Consider the following 18364-nt stretch of genomic DNA (forward strand, 5'->3'; position numbering starts at 1 on the left):
ATTTTCATACTTCCTAAATTAAAATTTGATCTGAAAATATCTATAAATTTAACAGAAATTTTAAGGGTCGATGTCTTGCACATGCGCAGATATCATCCATATGCTTAGCATTGTGCATTTCGATCCAGATTTCCTTCACATCTGAAACATTATTTATGGTATTAAGAATCTAAGATTTCTGCGATGTACGAGGGATGCGTGGCATGGTTTATAGAGTCGCATGATGATTTGCACTTCTTTTTCGTGGTCATGAGTTCAAGCCTGGAAGCAAAACGAATAATTTTATTTATTCATTATTTTTATATATTTTGATTTATAACATTTCTCCATGCTTATTCTATTTTTACAACGAATTCTATCCATTTTCATACATCCTAAAATAAAATTTGATGTGAAAAGATCTATAAATTTAATAGAAATTTTAAGATTCGTTGTCTTGCACATGCGCAGATATCATCCATATGCTTAGCATTGTGCATTTCGATCCAGATTTCCTTCACATCTGAAACATTATTTATGGTATTAAGAATCTAAGATTCCTGCGCTGCACGTGGTTTGCGTGACTTGCCAGATAGAGTCGCATGGTGATTTGCACTTCTTTTTCGTGGTCTTGAGTTCGAGCTTGGAAGCAAAACGAATAATTTTATTTATTCATTATTTTTATATCTTTTTATTTATAACTTTTCTCCGTGCTTACTCAATATTTACTACGAATTCCAGCCATTTTCATACTTCTTAAAATAAAATTTGATGTGAAAATATCTATAAATTTAACAGAAATTTTAATATTCGATGTCTTGCACATGCGCAGATATCATCCATATGCTTAGCATTGTGCATTTCGATCCAGATTTCCTTCACATCTGAAACTTTATTTACGGTCTTAAGAATCTAAGATTTCTGCGATGTACGAGGGATGCGTGGCATGGTTGATAGAGTCGCATGATGATTTGCACTTCTTTTTCGTGGTCTTGAGTTCGAGCATGGAAGCAAAACGAATAATTTTATTTATTCATTATTTTATATATTTTTATTTATAACTTTTCTCCGTTCTTATTCTATATTTACTACGAATTCCATTCATTTTCATACTTCCTAAAATAAAATTTGATGTTAAAATATCTAGAAATTTTAAGGGACGATGTCTGGCACATGCACAGATATCATCCATATGCAGCATTGTGCATTTCGATCCAGATTTCCTTCACATCTGAAACTTTATTTATGGTCTTAAGAATCTAAGATTTCTGCGATGTACGAGGGATGCGGGGCATGGTATATAGAGTCGCATGATGATTTGCACTTCTTTTTCGTGGTCTTGAGTTCGAGCATGGAAGCAAAACGAATAATTTTATTTATTCATTATTTTTATATATTTTTATTTATAACTTTTCTCCGTGCTTACTCAATATTTACTACGAATTCCAGCCATTTTCATACTTCTTAAAATAAAATTTGATGTGAAAATATCTATAAATTTAACAGAAATTTTAATATTCGATGTCTTGCACATGCGCAGATATCATCCATATGCTTAGCATTGTGCATTTCGATCCAGATTTCCTTCACATTGAAACTTTATTTACGGTCTTAAGAATCTAAGATTTCTGCGATGTACGAGGGATGCGTGGCATGGTTGATAGAGTCGCATGATGATTTGCACTTCTTTTTCGTGGTCTTGAGTTCGAGCCTGGAAGCAAAACGAATAATTTTATTTATTCATTATTTTTATATATTTTAATTTATAACTTTTCTTCGTTCTTATTCTATATTTACTACGAATTCCATTTATTTTCATACTTCCTAAAATAAAATTTGATCTGAAAAGATCTATAAATTTAACAGAAATTTTAAGGGTCGATGTCTTGCACATGCGCAGATATCATCCATTTCCTTAGCATTGTGCATTTCGATCCAGTTTTCCTTCACATCTGAAACTTTATTTATGGTGTTAATAATCTAAGATTCCTGCGCTGCGCGAGGGATGAGTGGCGTGCCAGATAGAGTCGCATGATGATTTACCCTTCTTTGCGCATGTGCCAGACATGCGCAAAGTTCAGACGTGAAGGACGTGGTCATAAGTTCAAGCCTGGAAGCAAAACGGATAATTTTATTTATTCCTTTATTTATTAATTATTTTTATATATTTTTATTTATAACTTTACTCCGTTCTTATTTTATATTTACTACGAATTCCATCCATTTTCATACATCCTAAAATAAAATTTGATGTGAAAATATCTATAAATTTAATAGAAATTTTAAGGTTAGATGTCTTGCACACGCGCAGATATCATCCATATGCTTAGCATTGTGCATTTCGATCCAGATTTCCTTCACGTCTGAAACTTTATTTATGTTCTTATGAATCTAAGATTCCTGCGCTGCGCGAGGGATGAGTGGCTTGCCAGATAGAGTCGCATGATGATTTACCCTTCTTTTTCGTGGTCATAAGTTCAAGCCTGGAAGCAAAACGAATAATTTTATTTATTCATTATTTTTATATATTTTTATTTATAACTTTTCTTCGTTCTTAATCTATATTTACTACGAATTCCATTCATTTTCATACTTCCTAAAATAAAATTTGATCTGAAAAGATCTATAAATTTAACAGAAATTTGAAGGGTCGATGTCTTGTACATGCGGAGATATCATCCATATGCATTGTGCATTTCGATCCAGATTGCCTTCACATCTGAAACTTTATTTATGGTATTAAGAATCTAAGATTCCTGCGCTGCACTATTGATGCGTGGCTTGACAGATAGAGTCGCATGATTTGCACATCTTTTTCGTGGTCTTGAGTTCAAGCCTGGAAGCAAAACGAATAATTTTTTTTTATTCATTATTTTTTATATATTTTTATTTATAATTTTTCTCCGTGCTTATTTTATATTTACTACGAATTCCATCCATTTTCATACGTCCTAAAATAAAATTTAATGAGAAAATATCTTTAAATTTAATAGAAATTTTAAGAGTCGATGTTTTGCACATGCGCAAATATCATCGGTATGCTTAGCATTGTGCATTTCGAGCCAGATTTCCATCAGATTTAAAACTTGAATTGGTTAATCGGATACGTATCTTAGAACGCTATGTAGATCAAGGGATGTGTGGCGTAGAACCGTAAGTTGCTTTCAACTCATTTCTGGTGATACACACAGATAAGTTCGTGTTTTAATACATATTTTGATAAAGAGTTTGAATACACAGTTAGGTTCGTGATGTAGTGGGTAAGATAAGAAAATGTTTCTTTTAATTTCAGCATCCTGGGTTCGAATATCATGGCAGGTGAGATTATATTTTCTTCTGTTTTGTTTCAAAATTCCATGAAAGTTCTAAAACCATTAAAAAAATTATTTTTAAAAATAATAATTTATGACAAATAACGAGAATTTCAAATTCGAATGAAGTCTGTGACTCTTCCATAGGAATACATTGTGTATATTTTCTGACCTGAGTCCAGGAAATCGTTTAGGATTGAAATAAGAAATATGATAGATATTTTTGAGACAAAATTTTATTTTAGGATGATTAATTCCTAAAAAATTTAGATTTTGTCTGGAGAATAATATTCAAAATAAATATAAAAGAAGAAAAAATTTAAAACGATTCTTGCGATCCGATATTCGAACTCAAAACCTCAAACTTTTCCGAATCTCAACGCTACCTCAATCCATTAGGCCGCATATCCTACGAACCACAAGGAGGATAAACTCCTTATTATGATTAAATATTCATAATTTGAAATGCGATGAGCTCCTGATTTAAAAGCACAAAGTCCTGAAGTTAGCAATTTTTGTAAATGTGCATCATATTGAGATTGAAAAAAAAAATATATTAATGGCACTTTGAAAAAAAAAATTATTTTAAGATATATATTGGGTGGAATTTAGAGATTAATATTAAAAATAAATAAATATTTCGATTTTTACAGTATATTAACTTTAAGATGACTTTTGAATTAATTTATTCGTTCCAGCTTTACCACAATCGTCCTGAAGCGATGAAAACTTTTGTCGATGAAATCGAGGAGGGGAACCAACAGTTGCCGACGGAGCGGGCAAATGCCCTTCTGCTTAACGCCGCCTCTGCTGTATTTGCAAATAATATCTTTTCTTTTCGTTCAAATTATAATAAAACAGGTTAGTTAAAAATGAATCACAAACCTCAATATATATATACATATATATTCAATATATATTCACATAAATCTTTTTCGTTTAAAAAATCGTTTCAATACAAAGTTGAGTAGTTTCATTTTATACACTTCTTAGAACTTTGAAATTATTTTAGTTTAAATATATATTTTTTAAATTACATCACGAGGTAATGATATGAATATTTGTTAAAGTTGCTACATTTTCCTTTTCTCATATACAATGGCCATTAAAGTTTTAGTTATAAATAAAATTTAATTACTCTTTCTTTTTTTGGAAAAATGAAAGTATTCAAATATCCCAGGTTTTTCAGATTCACATTTGAAACTATACCTTAACTTCATTTTAAGATTTCGAACAAATGAGAAAATAAGTTCTTGAGCAGGTTTTCTATTATTATCAAAACTACAGAAATCTAAATTAATTATAGCATTATAGTAGAGTATCTTTCCAGCTCGCCTTTCAGCTCGACAAAGACATTTTTCTTAATCATATATAAATAATAGAAATAAACAAAATACAAGTAAAAGGAGTAGAAAGAGAGGACGAAAAAGTAAAGAAAAGAAAAGTAAGTATTTACGAAACTTTGCAAAAATATTCGATTGAGAATTCGAATTCAGCGCTCTTTACCGTATTTCCACTCGTTGTATTAAAAAATAAATCTCAACTGATGGCTTCCAATGTGGCCAGACTTAATATCGAATATTTTAAGAGAAGCAGTCTGGAAAATCGGAACATTTGTAAAAAAAAAATTATTCTTTTCAGAATGTCCAGATTAGTTTTAAATATTAATGAAATCTGCATTAAAATTATGTTTCATTTACTCCTCAAAGCTTTTTCAAGGGCTTCTGACTCACTGACTCATACTCTTTAATTTGATAGTTTCATATTGCTGTGAATCAATTTAAAAAAAATACATCTATATAATTTGATAAAGGAAAAAATTTTATATTAAGCAAATTGATATACTAAATAATGCTTACGGTCTTGTTCACGTGAATGGATAACTCACGAATGACTCGACCAACCAAAATAAAGTTTTGCATGATGTTCATTGCTTGTCGCAGTAATCGTCTGCTTTTAAGTTGTTATTTATTTATTTTGATTGCGCCAAGAGTGTATTTGTTTTGTGGTGTGTAATCACCCTGCTTGCTTGTTTTAAGTTTTTATTAACTTAATTCATTAAACTTATTTCTGCGGTGTCTACTTACTGAACAGATAGAGTGTAATCTCATATTGAATTGTGAACTTTTTGTTTCCTTAAGTGGAAATAAAATTACAATCATCGCAATTGTTAAATAAATAAATATGAAGTCATAAAGACTTTTGATGGTGTATTCATCAGTTTTGAACTTATTTCATGCTAAATATAACATTTTCATTTGTATTCCGGATACCTACTTTCAAATATAAATTTTCCTGCGAATGCGGAAATAAAATTTGCTTCGAGAAAAATTTATAATTCGTGCCGAAATCAACTAAAAAAATGGACAAAGAAGTGAATTCTGGCGTATCTGTGAAAAGTCTTAGTGAGCTTCCAAACAAATCAAAGTCAACAAATGATAATAATTGTTCCACAGGTAAATCTTTCTTTTCTTCTTATATATATATAAAACTTGCCAATGTAATATATCTAAAATCAAAGTTTAACCTTAAAAACAAAATGTCATTTTGTAGCTTTCTCTTGTATGTATAAAAAAGAATTAAAGTTTCCTATGTTTGAAAAGATATTTTACAACATACACACACACGAACAAAAATCTTTTTGTCTGTGAAATTCATGTCGATTTAATTATAAACTAGAAATTAAGTGTAGAAATAAAATCAAACAGTAATCATAAGCAACTTTCAAAATTATTTGTACTGTTTTAGATTAGTTTCCATTTACAGAAGCCACAAATTTTAAAAAGAATAAACATATAATGATATACTCTGTAAGAACAATTGATGTACACATTTTTTTTTTATCAGTAATAGCAGAAATAATTCCATGTAGGGCATTAAACAGACAGCTCTGTCATATCAAAGGCATAAGAACATATAAAAAATTTAAAAAAGCAAATTGTATAAAGTTATTTCAAAAATTTTTAATGAAATTTTGTTGAACTTTCTTAGAAAACTTATTTTATTGTTATTATAGTCAATTACAATGGACTTATTTTAGTCCCTTTTAACTGACTAAAGAAATTCGAAAAATTATGCATATGAATGATTGATACATTAGAATTAGTTTTTATTAGATTTTTTAATAGAATAAATTAGAAAAATATAAAAGAAATTTATTTTATTATACCACATATAAAAAAACACACAAAATGAAATTATACAAATCGTTTAACCCTCCATCTGCATATTCTGCGATTTCCACGGGTTGGCATTTAGTCCATTCTCTGTTGCTTGTTTGCAAAAACTGCATCTAAATAGTAATTTTAAAGAATTACACAGCTAGAGGGCTAATGTAGTGAAGAAAAAAAAATCCATAAACATGAATAAGATAGCAAATGTTATATTCATTTTGTTACTGTATATAAAATAAGTAAATTTATTAAACTATTTGTTAAACAGAGTGGTCAAAACTAGTAACTGTATGAATGATTTAGGAAGGTGCCATATCTCATTCTGTCCTTACTTAAAAAACATATAAAACAACTTCTCATTTCATTACTAATATCTATATGAGAAGATGTTTCAGATTTTGGGTTAGTCAGAAATTCAGAAGTTATAATATAGGTAGTTTTTTGTATTTATAAATCTTAGCAAAAAAAAAAACAAAAAAAAAATGGTTTTGCTCTGTATCATCCATGAAGTTTTAGAAATCTGTTTAGTTCAAATTAATTGTGCTTGCTTTGATACCTTTTGTTGTTTTCCTTGTGTGTGCATTCCTAAAGATTTTTATGTGCCAAAGATTGTTTTAATTTTGTTAGCATGGTTATTAATAAAGTAGTGAAACTATATTTGTCTTATGAATGAGAAAGAATATATATATATATATACAATGAATCATGTTTTTTTGTTGTTTTTTATAATTTTTAAAATCTTTAAGATTATCAATATATTTGTTTTTTAATTGATGACAATAAAATTTGTCTCAAAATCGATTTAAAATTGTAAATGGATCTAATTCCTTATGCAAAATGATGCCTAATTTCTTTATGGTAAACATGATATAGGCAAATTTATTTCAATTTAATTGAAGCTTGAACTGTTTTAGCCCAATTCTCTATTTTAAATATTGTATATATAAATTGATACAATACTGTCTCTTCTGTCAGTATGATAGTATCATCCGCAAGCAATATAATATTTATATTTTTGTACTTATCCTATAATTTTTCTCAGTATTCTTTATGTAATAACCGATCAATGTATTGATCCAAATCAAGATTTTACTGAAATCCAATGTTATTAGTAATTTTTAAAATTCTTCATCCACTGCAATCTTAGTACTGAAAAAGCTATTTATCTACTGCCTTTCTGTCTAAAATTTTTGCTATCTTCAAGCTTGTTATTTATTTTAGAAATATAAGATAAAAAGTTAATATTTATTCATATTTAATATTAGCTTTAATAGCTCTAGATTCTGTAGAAATGGAAAGATTTAGAGTAATAAAAATAAAGTGGAAATGATATAATTTTAAAAATTATGCATTTCTTTGGCTAAGCTTATGTGAACATTAAAAAACAGGTAAATTGCCTAAGCAAGGGGTTATTAAATCTGATATTCATAAAAATTTGCAGATATCCAAAAGTTGAGCCAAGGAAGATTCTTCAGTAAAGTTAAAATTTTTAGTTGTGGGTTGGTTGAAGGAAAATTGAGTACATTATTTATGAGTGCAATCAATATCAAGTTATCTATGTAAAGCTCTTTCCTTGAAATTATAAGAATAAAAATTATATTGACTTAACAGAGAGATAAAAAAAAGGGGGGGGGTGCAATTTTAGATTAAGACAAATAGACTCTATTAGATTATGGAGTAACAATTTAAAATAAAATGTATAGTAAAATTTAAAATAAAATGTATATGTAAATATAAATCCTGCAGATGTTCTTATTAAAATGGCCAATCTGATAATGTAAATGTTTGATTTTATTTAATTAAATACCCAGAAGTCTAAATGTTGGCATGGATGGTAACAAACGTAGAGTCAAATCTAATTGTGACATATCTGTAAATATTTTTGTATGCCATTTATAGTTAATGAGATGTTAATTCATTTCTAGAAACAGGGTCAATTATTGTTTTTGAATAATTCACAGAGTTTGTTATATACAGATGTTCGTGAGAGTCAGTTGTTTATGTGTATATGCTATGGATGAAGGGTTATTGAACATTTTTCCATTGTTTCATGAGTGGATGCTACACACAATTGAGTTTAAAGGGGGGGGGGGAAACTTGCACTGTTAATAGAGGCTGATGATATCTTCTGATTACTTTTATTTTGTTTTCTTGATGAAAATGTTTTATCATCTTTGCTTCCCATTCATGTCTTAACTTTCAGATATATATGAGTTTATTTAAATTGTTTATTTATTTTATTTTAACATTTTTTTTTAATTTTGAAAATTCAATTGTTTTTCTTTTTATTATTATTTGCATTGATTTACCATGGAATGAAGGATTCTAACTTTCTTCAATATTTATTTCTAGTTATTTCTTATTTTTTTTTCCATGATCACTTTAACTTGATAACTATAACCAGAAAGTCTTATTTAATGATTTCTTCATGATTTTTGTTTGTTCTTTTTAAAGGAAATTTGCTATGTATTTAAAAAAAAAAAAAAGTCAATTGTTTAAAATCTTTAGATCAATCTGAATCTTATTATTTTTCTTTACTTTATTACTCAAAATGGTGATTGTAACATTTGTACTTTATTTTTGATGGTCGTGTAATAGTCCATGATTTAATAAATTGTCAATTACATGGAAGGAAGTTAATTATTTATAATTAATTAGCACAAAACAAGATTGCAAATAAATATATGTGCAAATTTCAGATTCTGAATTGAATTGAAGCTAAGATATTATTTACTTGTAAGTAATAATTCTTAATTTGTTGCATCACAACAGGATTAGGAAACAAAATTCAATTCTATATTGTCTTTAATCTTCTTGCATTGGGGAACTTTAAAATCTTATCTTAGTTATTCTGTCATTTCACTTGCAGTATTATTATAGATTAATTTTAAACAAAATATATAATATTATTATACATATGAAATTATTATTAATAACACTATTATGCATGTGAAATTTGCTTTGTTGCTTAAGTATTTAGATCTGCTCACATTTATTTCATATAAATAGCTAAATTTTAGAAATTTTGGTCAAGTAACTTTTGTCTTGAAAAACTAGTTTGTTGTTAAGATTTTGTTTGAAAAACTAAAATCTTAATTAAGAATAAATTAATCTTGTTTCTATTTCGTTCGATACCTATGATTTTAAAATATTTTATTCGTGGAAATATATATATGTCCATATGTATATTATTGCAATAATATACATATGGAGATAAATTGTCTGCTTATGAAATGAACATGAAAAGCAGGAAAAAGATGGTTTGCTTCTTAAAATGTTAAAAGTAAAAGCACTAATATGAAATAGAAAAAGAAACAGCTGCATTGAAAATCATCATCATATTCTGTTATGTTACCTTTGCCAATCAATCATTTAAGAGTTATTAATTTAGCATCTCTTCAGATGTGCTCATATTTTTTGCTTCCTATCTTAGTGCGTCAATATTTTATTCTTAAATTTTTTTTACATTAGTTTAAGATTTCTAATATTTTCCTTTATTTAATTTTTCTATTTTAGAGTAATTTTATTTCCTTTTACAAATTTACCCTCTCATCTGATTACAGTAATGCTTAACATTTCCTCAATTTCTATTGTCGCAAAGCATTTTCCTCTTTCTGCTTATTGTTAGATTAATTTGAATTACATTTACCTTGTCTTAGGAATGATAATTCAAAGAAATTTCCAGACATTCTGCAGAATTTTTAATGTACAATGTTTTGTGAAAAAGTCTGAAATTTTTTGCATTTATAGCAGTTGAATGATAGATGGAGGAAGCCAAAGCATAAGCAATCAATTTTACCTTAACTAACAGGAAAATCATACATAAAGAAGAATTTGGCTTTTTATTTTTAAATTACAATGCATTAGATGTTTAAAAGACAGTGGGAAAAAAAGCAATATTAAGATGAAATATCAATAATCCATTGTTACATGAATGCCATAATTTATTTATGTATGATTTTATACATAGAATTTCCAATAAAGGAACAGTCGACAGATAGATGAGAAGAGTTGTTTACTCACAACTTCATCTTTTATAACTGCTTCTATTTGAACACTCATTTATTTAAAAAGTAAAAGCTCGAAAGAAGTTTTTGTTAAATTACATCAATTAAAAAAATCAGTTTCAAATGCTAAATTGGTAAATGCAGTAAGGTAATTGTTCATTTCAAGACATTGCCTTTCAACTTTATAGGGAAAAATTACTATTTGTGGATATATACGGTCCCCAGCTTTCTTTGAGATTTCCAGGTTATGCCAAGATTGGCAAGCATGCAACCATCTATCTCTAGTCTGCTAGGCGATAAAAGCTGGGGGTGCGTTCATTATTAATCCATGTCATTAGAAGTCCTTAAAAACTGTTAATTTTTTGTGGTTCTTATAGTTAGGATTTTATTTATTTTTTTTGCGATGTTTGATCTTTTATTGCCGAAATTGTTTCAATGGGAGGGTTTTATTTCGATTTAGAGAAATACTGATAATAAAGAAAAAATGTGTTTCTATCATTTTTTTTTTCTTGGGCCTTTCTTTTTTCTCCTTTCGCTTGTTTAGATGGGAGGAAATCGCCCCCTTTTTAAGGATAATTTTATGTATTCATGTAAAACCATATGAGTTAAGTTTTTAACAATGTTTTCAGCAAGTCGTGTGCTTTTCTACATTAGTTTTTTTTTTTTTTTTTTCTTTTGAGCATTTGTTATTAGTTATTTCAAAATTATTTAGTAAATTAATTTATTTAAATATTTTTACGACAAGAAATTTTTGCGCATAAGAAGTTTTAAAACTTTTTAATAGTATGTAGATTTAATTCACTATGAACTTTCAGAAATGCGTGTACTGAATTGTTTAATGCTTCCAAAAATAAAACAGGTGCGTAGCATCATGAGAAATGCTTAATCTTAAAAAGAAAAAAAAAAAAAAATTAAGCACCTTAAAAATACTGAATTTTCTCGAGATGTGCAAAAAAAAAAAGCTTTTTGTTTTGTTTCTTCACATGTTGAATACGATAATTCGAAAGTATGATCTTAAAGCTTGTTTACCGGATGTATTGAGAAAGAAAACCAACAAAAGGTAAGAATTCGGGGAAAGAATCCAGGTTTAAATAGATCCATGAAATCCAACATATATTAAACTCGTAATTATTTTCGCCTCTCAATCCTTCTTCAACAATGTGCATTGCCGTTTATTGAAAAAATTTGACTTGTGTATAACCGACCACTCTGCTACCACTGAACGAGACAGTTAACTGCAAAGGGCAATACGAAATACGTCGCCGTTTTGGAGGTTTATTGCAGTACATAGGCCACCGACCGGGGCCTTCAGCTGCATTTTGAGTAGGGCTATGACTTGTGATGTGTAAAATTCCATGGAGTGAAAAAAAAAAAAAAAAGATGCGTAATGTGAAGTGTAGAATTTAAAATGAAATAAAGGAGAATGATAATAAGTTTTGTACCATACTTGTTGCTATTCGAAAAATGTTCGAACTTTAATTTTTAGTATTTTAGATACTGAAGAATTTAAGTTATGGTTGGTAAATATATGTTTAACCTTTTGTATGTTCTAAAAAAGAATACGCACATTAGTCCGATCAATAGAAAATAAGAATGCAGCAGGTTGAATTTGGTGTACCAAAGAAATACATCACCCCGAAATATGTCACATGGAAGAAGCTGTTCTAAAAACACTTACGGTGAAGTCTTTATAGTACATTTCACATTCAGTCATCATTCTCATTAATATGCCGTTTTATAACAATACCTCGAACGACCTATTAAAAGGATTTCACTGTACTATATTGAATTGCGATTTGCAGTTTCGTTAGTTGATCGCATAAAATCTAGTATGATGAGATATTTAACTTAATGCCGCCATAAATTTTCAATGATAGCAATTTCTTCCATTATCTCTCTCTCTTTTTAGTGTCCCCACACACCAAATTTTGGCTTTTGCGAAGGGCAGGGCCTTGCTGGATCTGGAAATTAAGAAAAAAATAAGCAAAAAGTTTTCAAAACTTCCATTCTTCAGGGTTCAGATTCTGTCTTTTTATACCGATTTTTTCTCTTTATAACTCATAGTTATAAAGATTACTGAATGTTCTTAAGGTTGTTGGAGTGTATAATAGTGCAAATGCAGTTAGAGCATTTGCTGAGCTCGATAAAAACAGAATATGCGAATCTAGGTGCCATTCACTGCGAAACACAAAAATTGCCAGAAAAAAAAATGATTAAAAAGGGAGGTTATTAAATGCTGAGGTGAAAGAAAGTATAACGTATAATATGGTGAATTTTAAGTATGTACACACATAATTTATTATTAAAATATGTTAGTCTATACTTTAAATGCATTTTTCTCAAAATTGATTTTTTTCTTATTTTTTGCTCACTTTAAATCAAGTAACTCAAAATATAATTATCATATTACTATGAAATTTGGTGGACTTTGTCTTTCTACTATTTTCTAGGGAATGAACTAAAAGAATTTAGAGTGAGGGAATATTTTTTTAATTTACAGCCTGTTGTTTGAACAATAGCGTCATAAATTTACTAAAAATGTCATGATAAGTTCTTCGACTGGTTCTAAAAATTTTATTTATTATTATAACCATACGATTGTAGTTCATTCTCTAGAGAAAACTATGTAGTTTATTTTGTTATAAGTTTTGTTCGGATGAGAGTAATAGTTTTTGGTGTAGTCAATTTGTTTTTAAAGAATTTGCTTAAATTTATGCTATTAAATGCCAATTTTCAAAAAGTTTTAATGTTCATTTCAAATATTGACATCCAATTACTAATTTTGAATAGTCTTAAACCCAGAATATGGTTAAAGTATGTCTACAGCCTGTTTTTCTAAAAAAGTGCTCCGAACATGTTCGGATTCCTTAATATCATAATATATTATCTCGCATTATCGGTGTAAAAAAAAATATTTATGAACAATTTTAAAGGTTTAAAAAATCAGATTTTCAGTGATACCAATTTTGTTTGAATTGAATGCATTTTTGTCTTTAGTTTTTGAAAAATTAGTTTTGGACACAATTTGTAGTAATGATTTTTATTATAATGAAATTCAAAACAATATACATTGATTTTTCGATTAGTGTTATCTTACCATTGTTAAAGTCATGATTAAAAAATACTTTGTTTGCTTTAATTTAAACTTAATTAAAATGTTTTAGCAGTTTATTGAATAAGATATTTTATTTGATACATTTTGTTAAATTTTGAAGTAATGCGATATATTGTCTCGCATTGACTTCAAAAAATACTTTTTTTAAAAAAGAATTTAAATTGGCATTTTTTTTTAAATTTTTCTTTTTCTTTTACATACCCACCTACAACTATGGAATTTCCATAGTTGCTACAGAAATTAGATGAAAACTGCGGAATTATGCATCTATAATAAAAACTACGGAAAAGCTATAAAATAACTGTTATATACGCGGGAAATTACAAAATACATTGAAAATACCCTTTTTCCGAATCTGTGGGCACAACAATGCGAATAATGAAAGTGTTTGTGTGTTTGATTCCAGTTGTCCTTTATCGTGTGTTTTTCTTTTAATTTCGGTTCGTATGTTGTCAGGTACAACTGCTAAGTCTTTACCGTCAACAAATTTATACAAAATTCCGTTTCGATTGCAGTAGTCTTCGTAATTAGAAATTCTTTGATTACTTCATTATCTTGAGCACTCATTATCTTTTATTCTTGGTAAGATGTTATTGAATGAGATACAAAATACGTCTATGGGAGATTTACTTAAGGTGTCAGTATGAATCGTGCGTGTACCGGAGCGATGCTCAATGACGTAACCGAATTCTTGTAGCGATAGAGCCCAACGTGCAACGCAAGTTGACAGATCTGTCTTCTGCTTAGTGTTCTGTAATAATTTTGAATGGGATTCTCAATAAGTATACTGAAAATTTCTTTATTGTTTCGATAACGGCAGGTTCATAACTCGTTACGGCATCTGATGTTTTCTTATTCATGAAACAAGTGAGGTGAAAGTTTTTATCGTCAGGGGATTTTTGCATTAAAATAGCTCCGTATCCCACTAAACTAGCGTCGATGTGTAGTTCAGTTTTGTAACTAGGGTTCTAAATTCTTAATAACAGTTTTTCAGTTAAAAATGACTTTAACTTATTAAAAGAGTTTATTTCCTCTTTGCCAAATTTATACTTTCGGTCTTTTCTCAAGAGTGATCGAGCTGTAATGGAGTATTTTGGGATAAACTTTCAGAAGTGTCCAGTGAGTCCTAAGAAACTGTAAATTTCTTTTTAGGTCGTTGGTTTCGGGAAATTAAGAAGAGCTTTATTTTTTACAGTAGATGGGAAGCTTTTACCTTCTATGACATGGCCTAAAAATTCGATTCGCTTCTTCAAAAAATGAGATTTCCCAAAGTTCGTTTCTAGTCCGTATGCGCTGGCAATGTTTAAAACTCGTTCGATTCCTTCTTGAAATGAGGAAGACAAAATTATATCGTCCATAAAGGCCAAAATAATAATCATCCTTAATCGGAGGTCAAAAAATAGTGTTCACTTGACTTTTAAACACGGGTGGAGAATTATAAAGTTCAAAAGGAATCTTGAGAAATCGGTATCTACCTTCATAGGTGACGAACGAGGCATATTTTCTATTATGTTTGTTTGCATCCACATGGAAGAATACATTTTTGAGATCGATAGTATTGAAGGTGCGCGCGCTTCATGCAATCTGTCCAATATATCCTTGATTAGAGGAAGGGGAAATCTATCCTTTACAATGACTATTTAATCTCCTATAATCGATGCAAACATAAAGGGTTCCATCTCTCTTTCTCGCGATTACAACTTATGTACAGTATTTTGAAGAACTAGGTTCTACAATCCCTTGTTTTAACCATTCAGCTATTTGAGCTTGGACAATTTCTTTTTCCAAAAATGGTAGTCTACGGACTAATGAAATATAGCTTCGTTATGTTCACCAAAATGTTTAATTCAACACTTGTTGTTTTAGTCTTGTGCAGTGCGTAACTTGAAATTGCTTATTGTACGTAATGTTTAAAAGTATTTGGAACGTCATGTTCTGCGTTCAGTTCATCTTTGTTAGGGGTCACCACAACTGATAGGACGAATAGTGAGTTGGTATCCTCTGCGCGCTGAAATATATCTTTGATCGCAGTTTCATTTTCATTCATTAATGTTTCACCCTGCCATTAGCACATTAAGTCCAACGATCATACCTTAAGACATAACATAATTTTCTACAATAAATATATCTGCTTTACCCGTAAAATCATTAATTTGAATCTCTTTAAAATAACCCAATGGTTTGACTCTGCATTTACCAAATCTACTTAAGGTAGAGCCCAATGGAGACAATTTCTTGACATTTAGTTTATCAAACGCTGATTTACAGCAATGTCGTTTGATTTCGGCATCGATAAGTGAACTAACGCTTACATTATATCAATCATTGCTTTATTGTTGTTTTGAACTTGATATCTAAGGTGGATATTTGTGATTTGCTTTTGGGCATTATGAAGTTTTATGGCCAAAAGTTCCACATTTAAAACATTTAATGCAAAACCATGAGTCCCCGCAGTTAAAACAAATTTTATTCTTAAGATTTTTAAAATCACTATATTTTATACTTCCAGGACCACCACTAAATTCTACTTTATTCGTACTTTCGTTTTTAATCTATCATCATGCTCAAATTTTGGTTTATTTTTTTTCAAAAGTATTAAGTTTATGATTTAGATCATATTTTGTTTTACTCTATCAAAAGCACCTTTACTTTTTGCAGAATCACTCTTATTTACTTTGTAAACTTTAAGTTTCTCTTTAAATTCAAATAAATTCTTGCATTTATTCAAAATAATTTCGTTTTCTTGCCTATCATTTAACCCTTTGATAACGAAGTGCGTCAAAGCGAAATCTTCAATTTTTACAATTTTTTTATTTTTAGAAAATATTCTGAGGCGGATTCAGAATCTCTCATCTTTCTTCTGCTCAAAAGTTCATGCAAATGAGATGAATTTACTTCAAAAGAAAATTTATCAATCGTGCCTTGTCTCAGTTTTCGCTACGAATTGATTTCTTGTTCTTTCGAATCAACAATGCCTCTTAAGGATCTTTCAGCAAAGACAAATTTTTGTGAGTCTGACAGACTAAATAATTCAGAAATGTTTTCGAAGTGATCGACCCAATTAACTATGTTTCCTTGTAATTCTGCATTAAATTTGGAAATGGTACTTTCGATATCTGAATAATTAATACCAATATTATGAATAGCAGAACTTCTATTTTGATTACTTCTATGATCATTATCACATTGCACATTATAAATCTTATTCCTACTACACTGCATGGAAAAAATTATTTCTATTTTTACTTTCACATTGCATGCAAGAATATTTTTTTTTTTTTTTTCCCTTCTAAAATTTTTCTTATTTGTCGAATTTTGTTCCTCGCTGTTTGACTCAGACGTAACACCTCCACCAAAAATTTCGACTAGCTTCTCAAGGTCGCATAATAAAAACATAATTGTATTTGCTATTCCGGCTTCTCGCCGTCAAATGAACAAATGTAATTAGTATATTACATACAGTAATCATTTCGTTCTGCGAAACTGAGTCATGCAGGTTTTGTAATTTCTTTTTAAAGTCATCGCTTCCGACTAGAAAACCAAAGTCAGGGCAATTTTTTATTCGTTTTCGATTTGAGCGATCTCCATCAGAATCAAAAATAAATTTATACATTATTCTTATTTATTTATTTGTTTATTTTTTTTTACTCTGCAATTCTTAATGCAGTGCATATCTCTTTAATGTCATTTATAGTTTTCTTCTTGTAATACAAAAATAAACGCTACATTCCTCTTTTTCTTTAAAGCTGGTCTAGAGTTCACTCATGTAATCCATAGTTATCCATTATAATCCAGTCTTTAGTCATCTTAAGTGGAAGTCTAATCGTCTTTTGTTTTATAGCATCTTTCGTAGCAAGGCTGAATCCTAGTATATTGTAGTCCGGAATCCTACTGTCATTCCACTTCTGATTATTTGTGAAGGATGGTCGGCGGCAATAATCTCGATTATTAAATTATAGATATTTAATTGATATAAAATATTTCACGGATTTAGATTTAGAATATTATATAAAAATAAAGTTTAAAAAATAGAGAATAAAAACGCAATTCGTCATCGCCTTTAAGTTACAGTTCGTCATATTCTTTAAAGTTCCTTCTAAGAACCGTCTGCTAGTCGTATCGTGTCGTTTTGTCTAGCCTGGTATCCATCTCACTAACTCTGGTTGAGTCCGTTAGTGGCGCTGGTGAGCAGGAACAACTTTCCAATCAGGACGTCTGGCACTACATATTGTTCATTTCAGTACCCTAAAACGTTCACTTTTCAACGATTCTATCCCATTAAGGGGTGAGACATAGAATGGTGTTCGTATTTCCGGAATTCACTTTATTGTTAAATGTAACCATCTCCACCTTTCATCTTTCCTCTCACCCCTATTGGTCGAATTAAGCCTATCCAAGCGCATGCGCAAAAGCGCGGATGGTTTTAGAATTCGTTGGCAAAGAATATATATCGATATCAACTTTAAAATCAAATCTTTCAGTCACTTGACCATCTGTCAGTCTGTACATTCACATGCATATAAATGTGATGATTCGAAGATGCAACTATTAGAATGAAATTTGGTAAATAATCTTGTTATCAAAATTATAACTCTGTGTCATTCAGACAGCCAAAAATGCATTACAAAATGCATACTTGGTTTTGTTTCCTCATGTTTCCTCACGGTGTTCTTTCCTCAAAATGTATACTTGGTTTTTCATGTCTCACGACAGTAAAAATTCTTGTGCTTTTTCCCTAATTTCTATGTAAGGAGGGGGCGGGGTGATAACACCTTTATT

The 18364-nt window shown here is 29.4% G+C and overlaps 1 protein-coding gene across 2 annotated transcripts in view; it reads left to right on the forward strand.

Moving 5' to 3' along the window:
* The first annotated feature begins 5199 nt into the window (after window positions 1-5199).
* LOC129976069 (phosphatidylinositol 4-phosphate 5-kinase type-1 alpha-like) overlaps window positions 5200-18364 on the forward strand; it is a 65399-nt gene continuing 52234 nt past the window's right edge. For both annotated transcript variants that reach the window (XM_056089441.1, XM_056089440.1), the window contains exon 1: window positions 5200-5746. In XM_056089441.1, coding sequence (XP_055945416.1) covers window positions 5653-5746 — 94 coding nt within the window. In that variant the 5' untranslated portion in view covers window positions 5200-5652. The remainder of the gene's footprint in view (window positions 5747-18364) is intronic.

This window comes from Argiope bruennichi, chromosome 7, assembly GCF_947563725.1.
Source record: "Argiope bruennichi chromosome 7, qqArgBrue1.1, whole genome shotgun sequence".
NCBI lineage: Eukaryota > Metazoa > Arthropoda > Arachnida > Araneae > Araneidae > Argiope > Argiope bruennichi.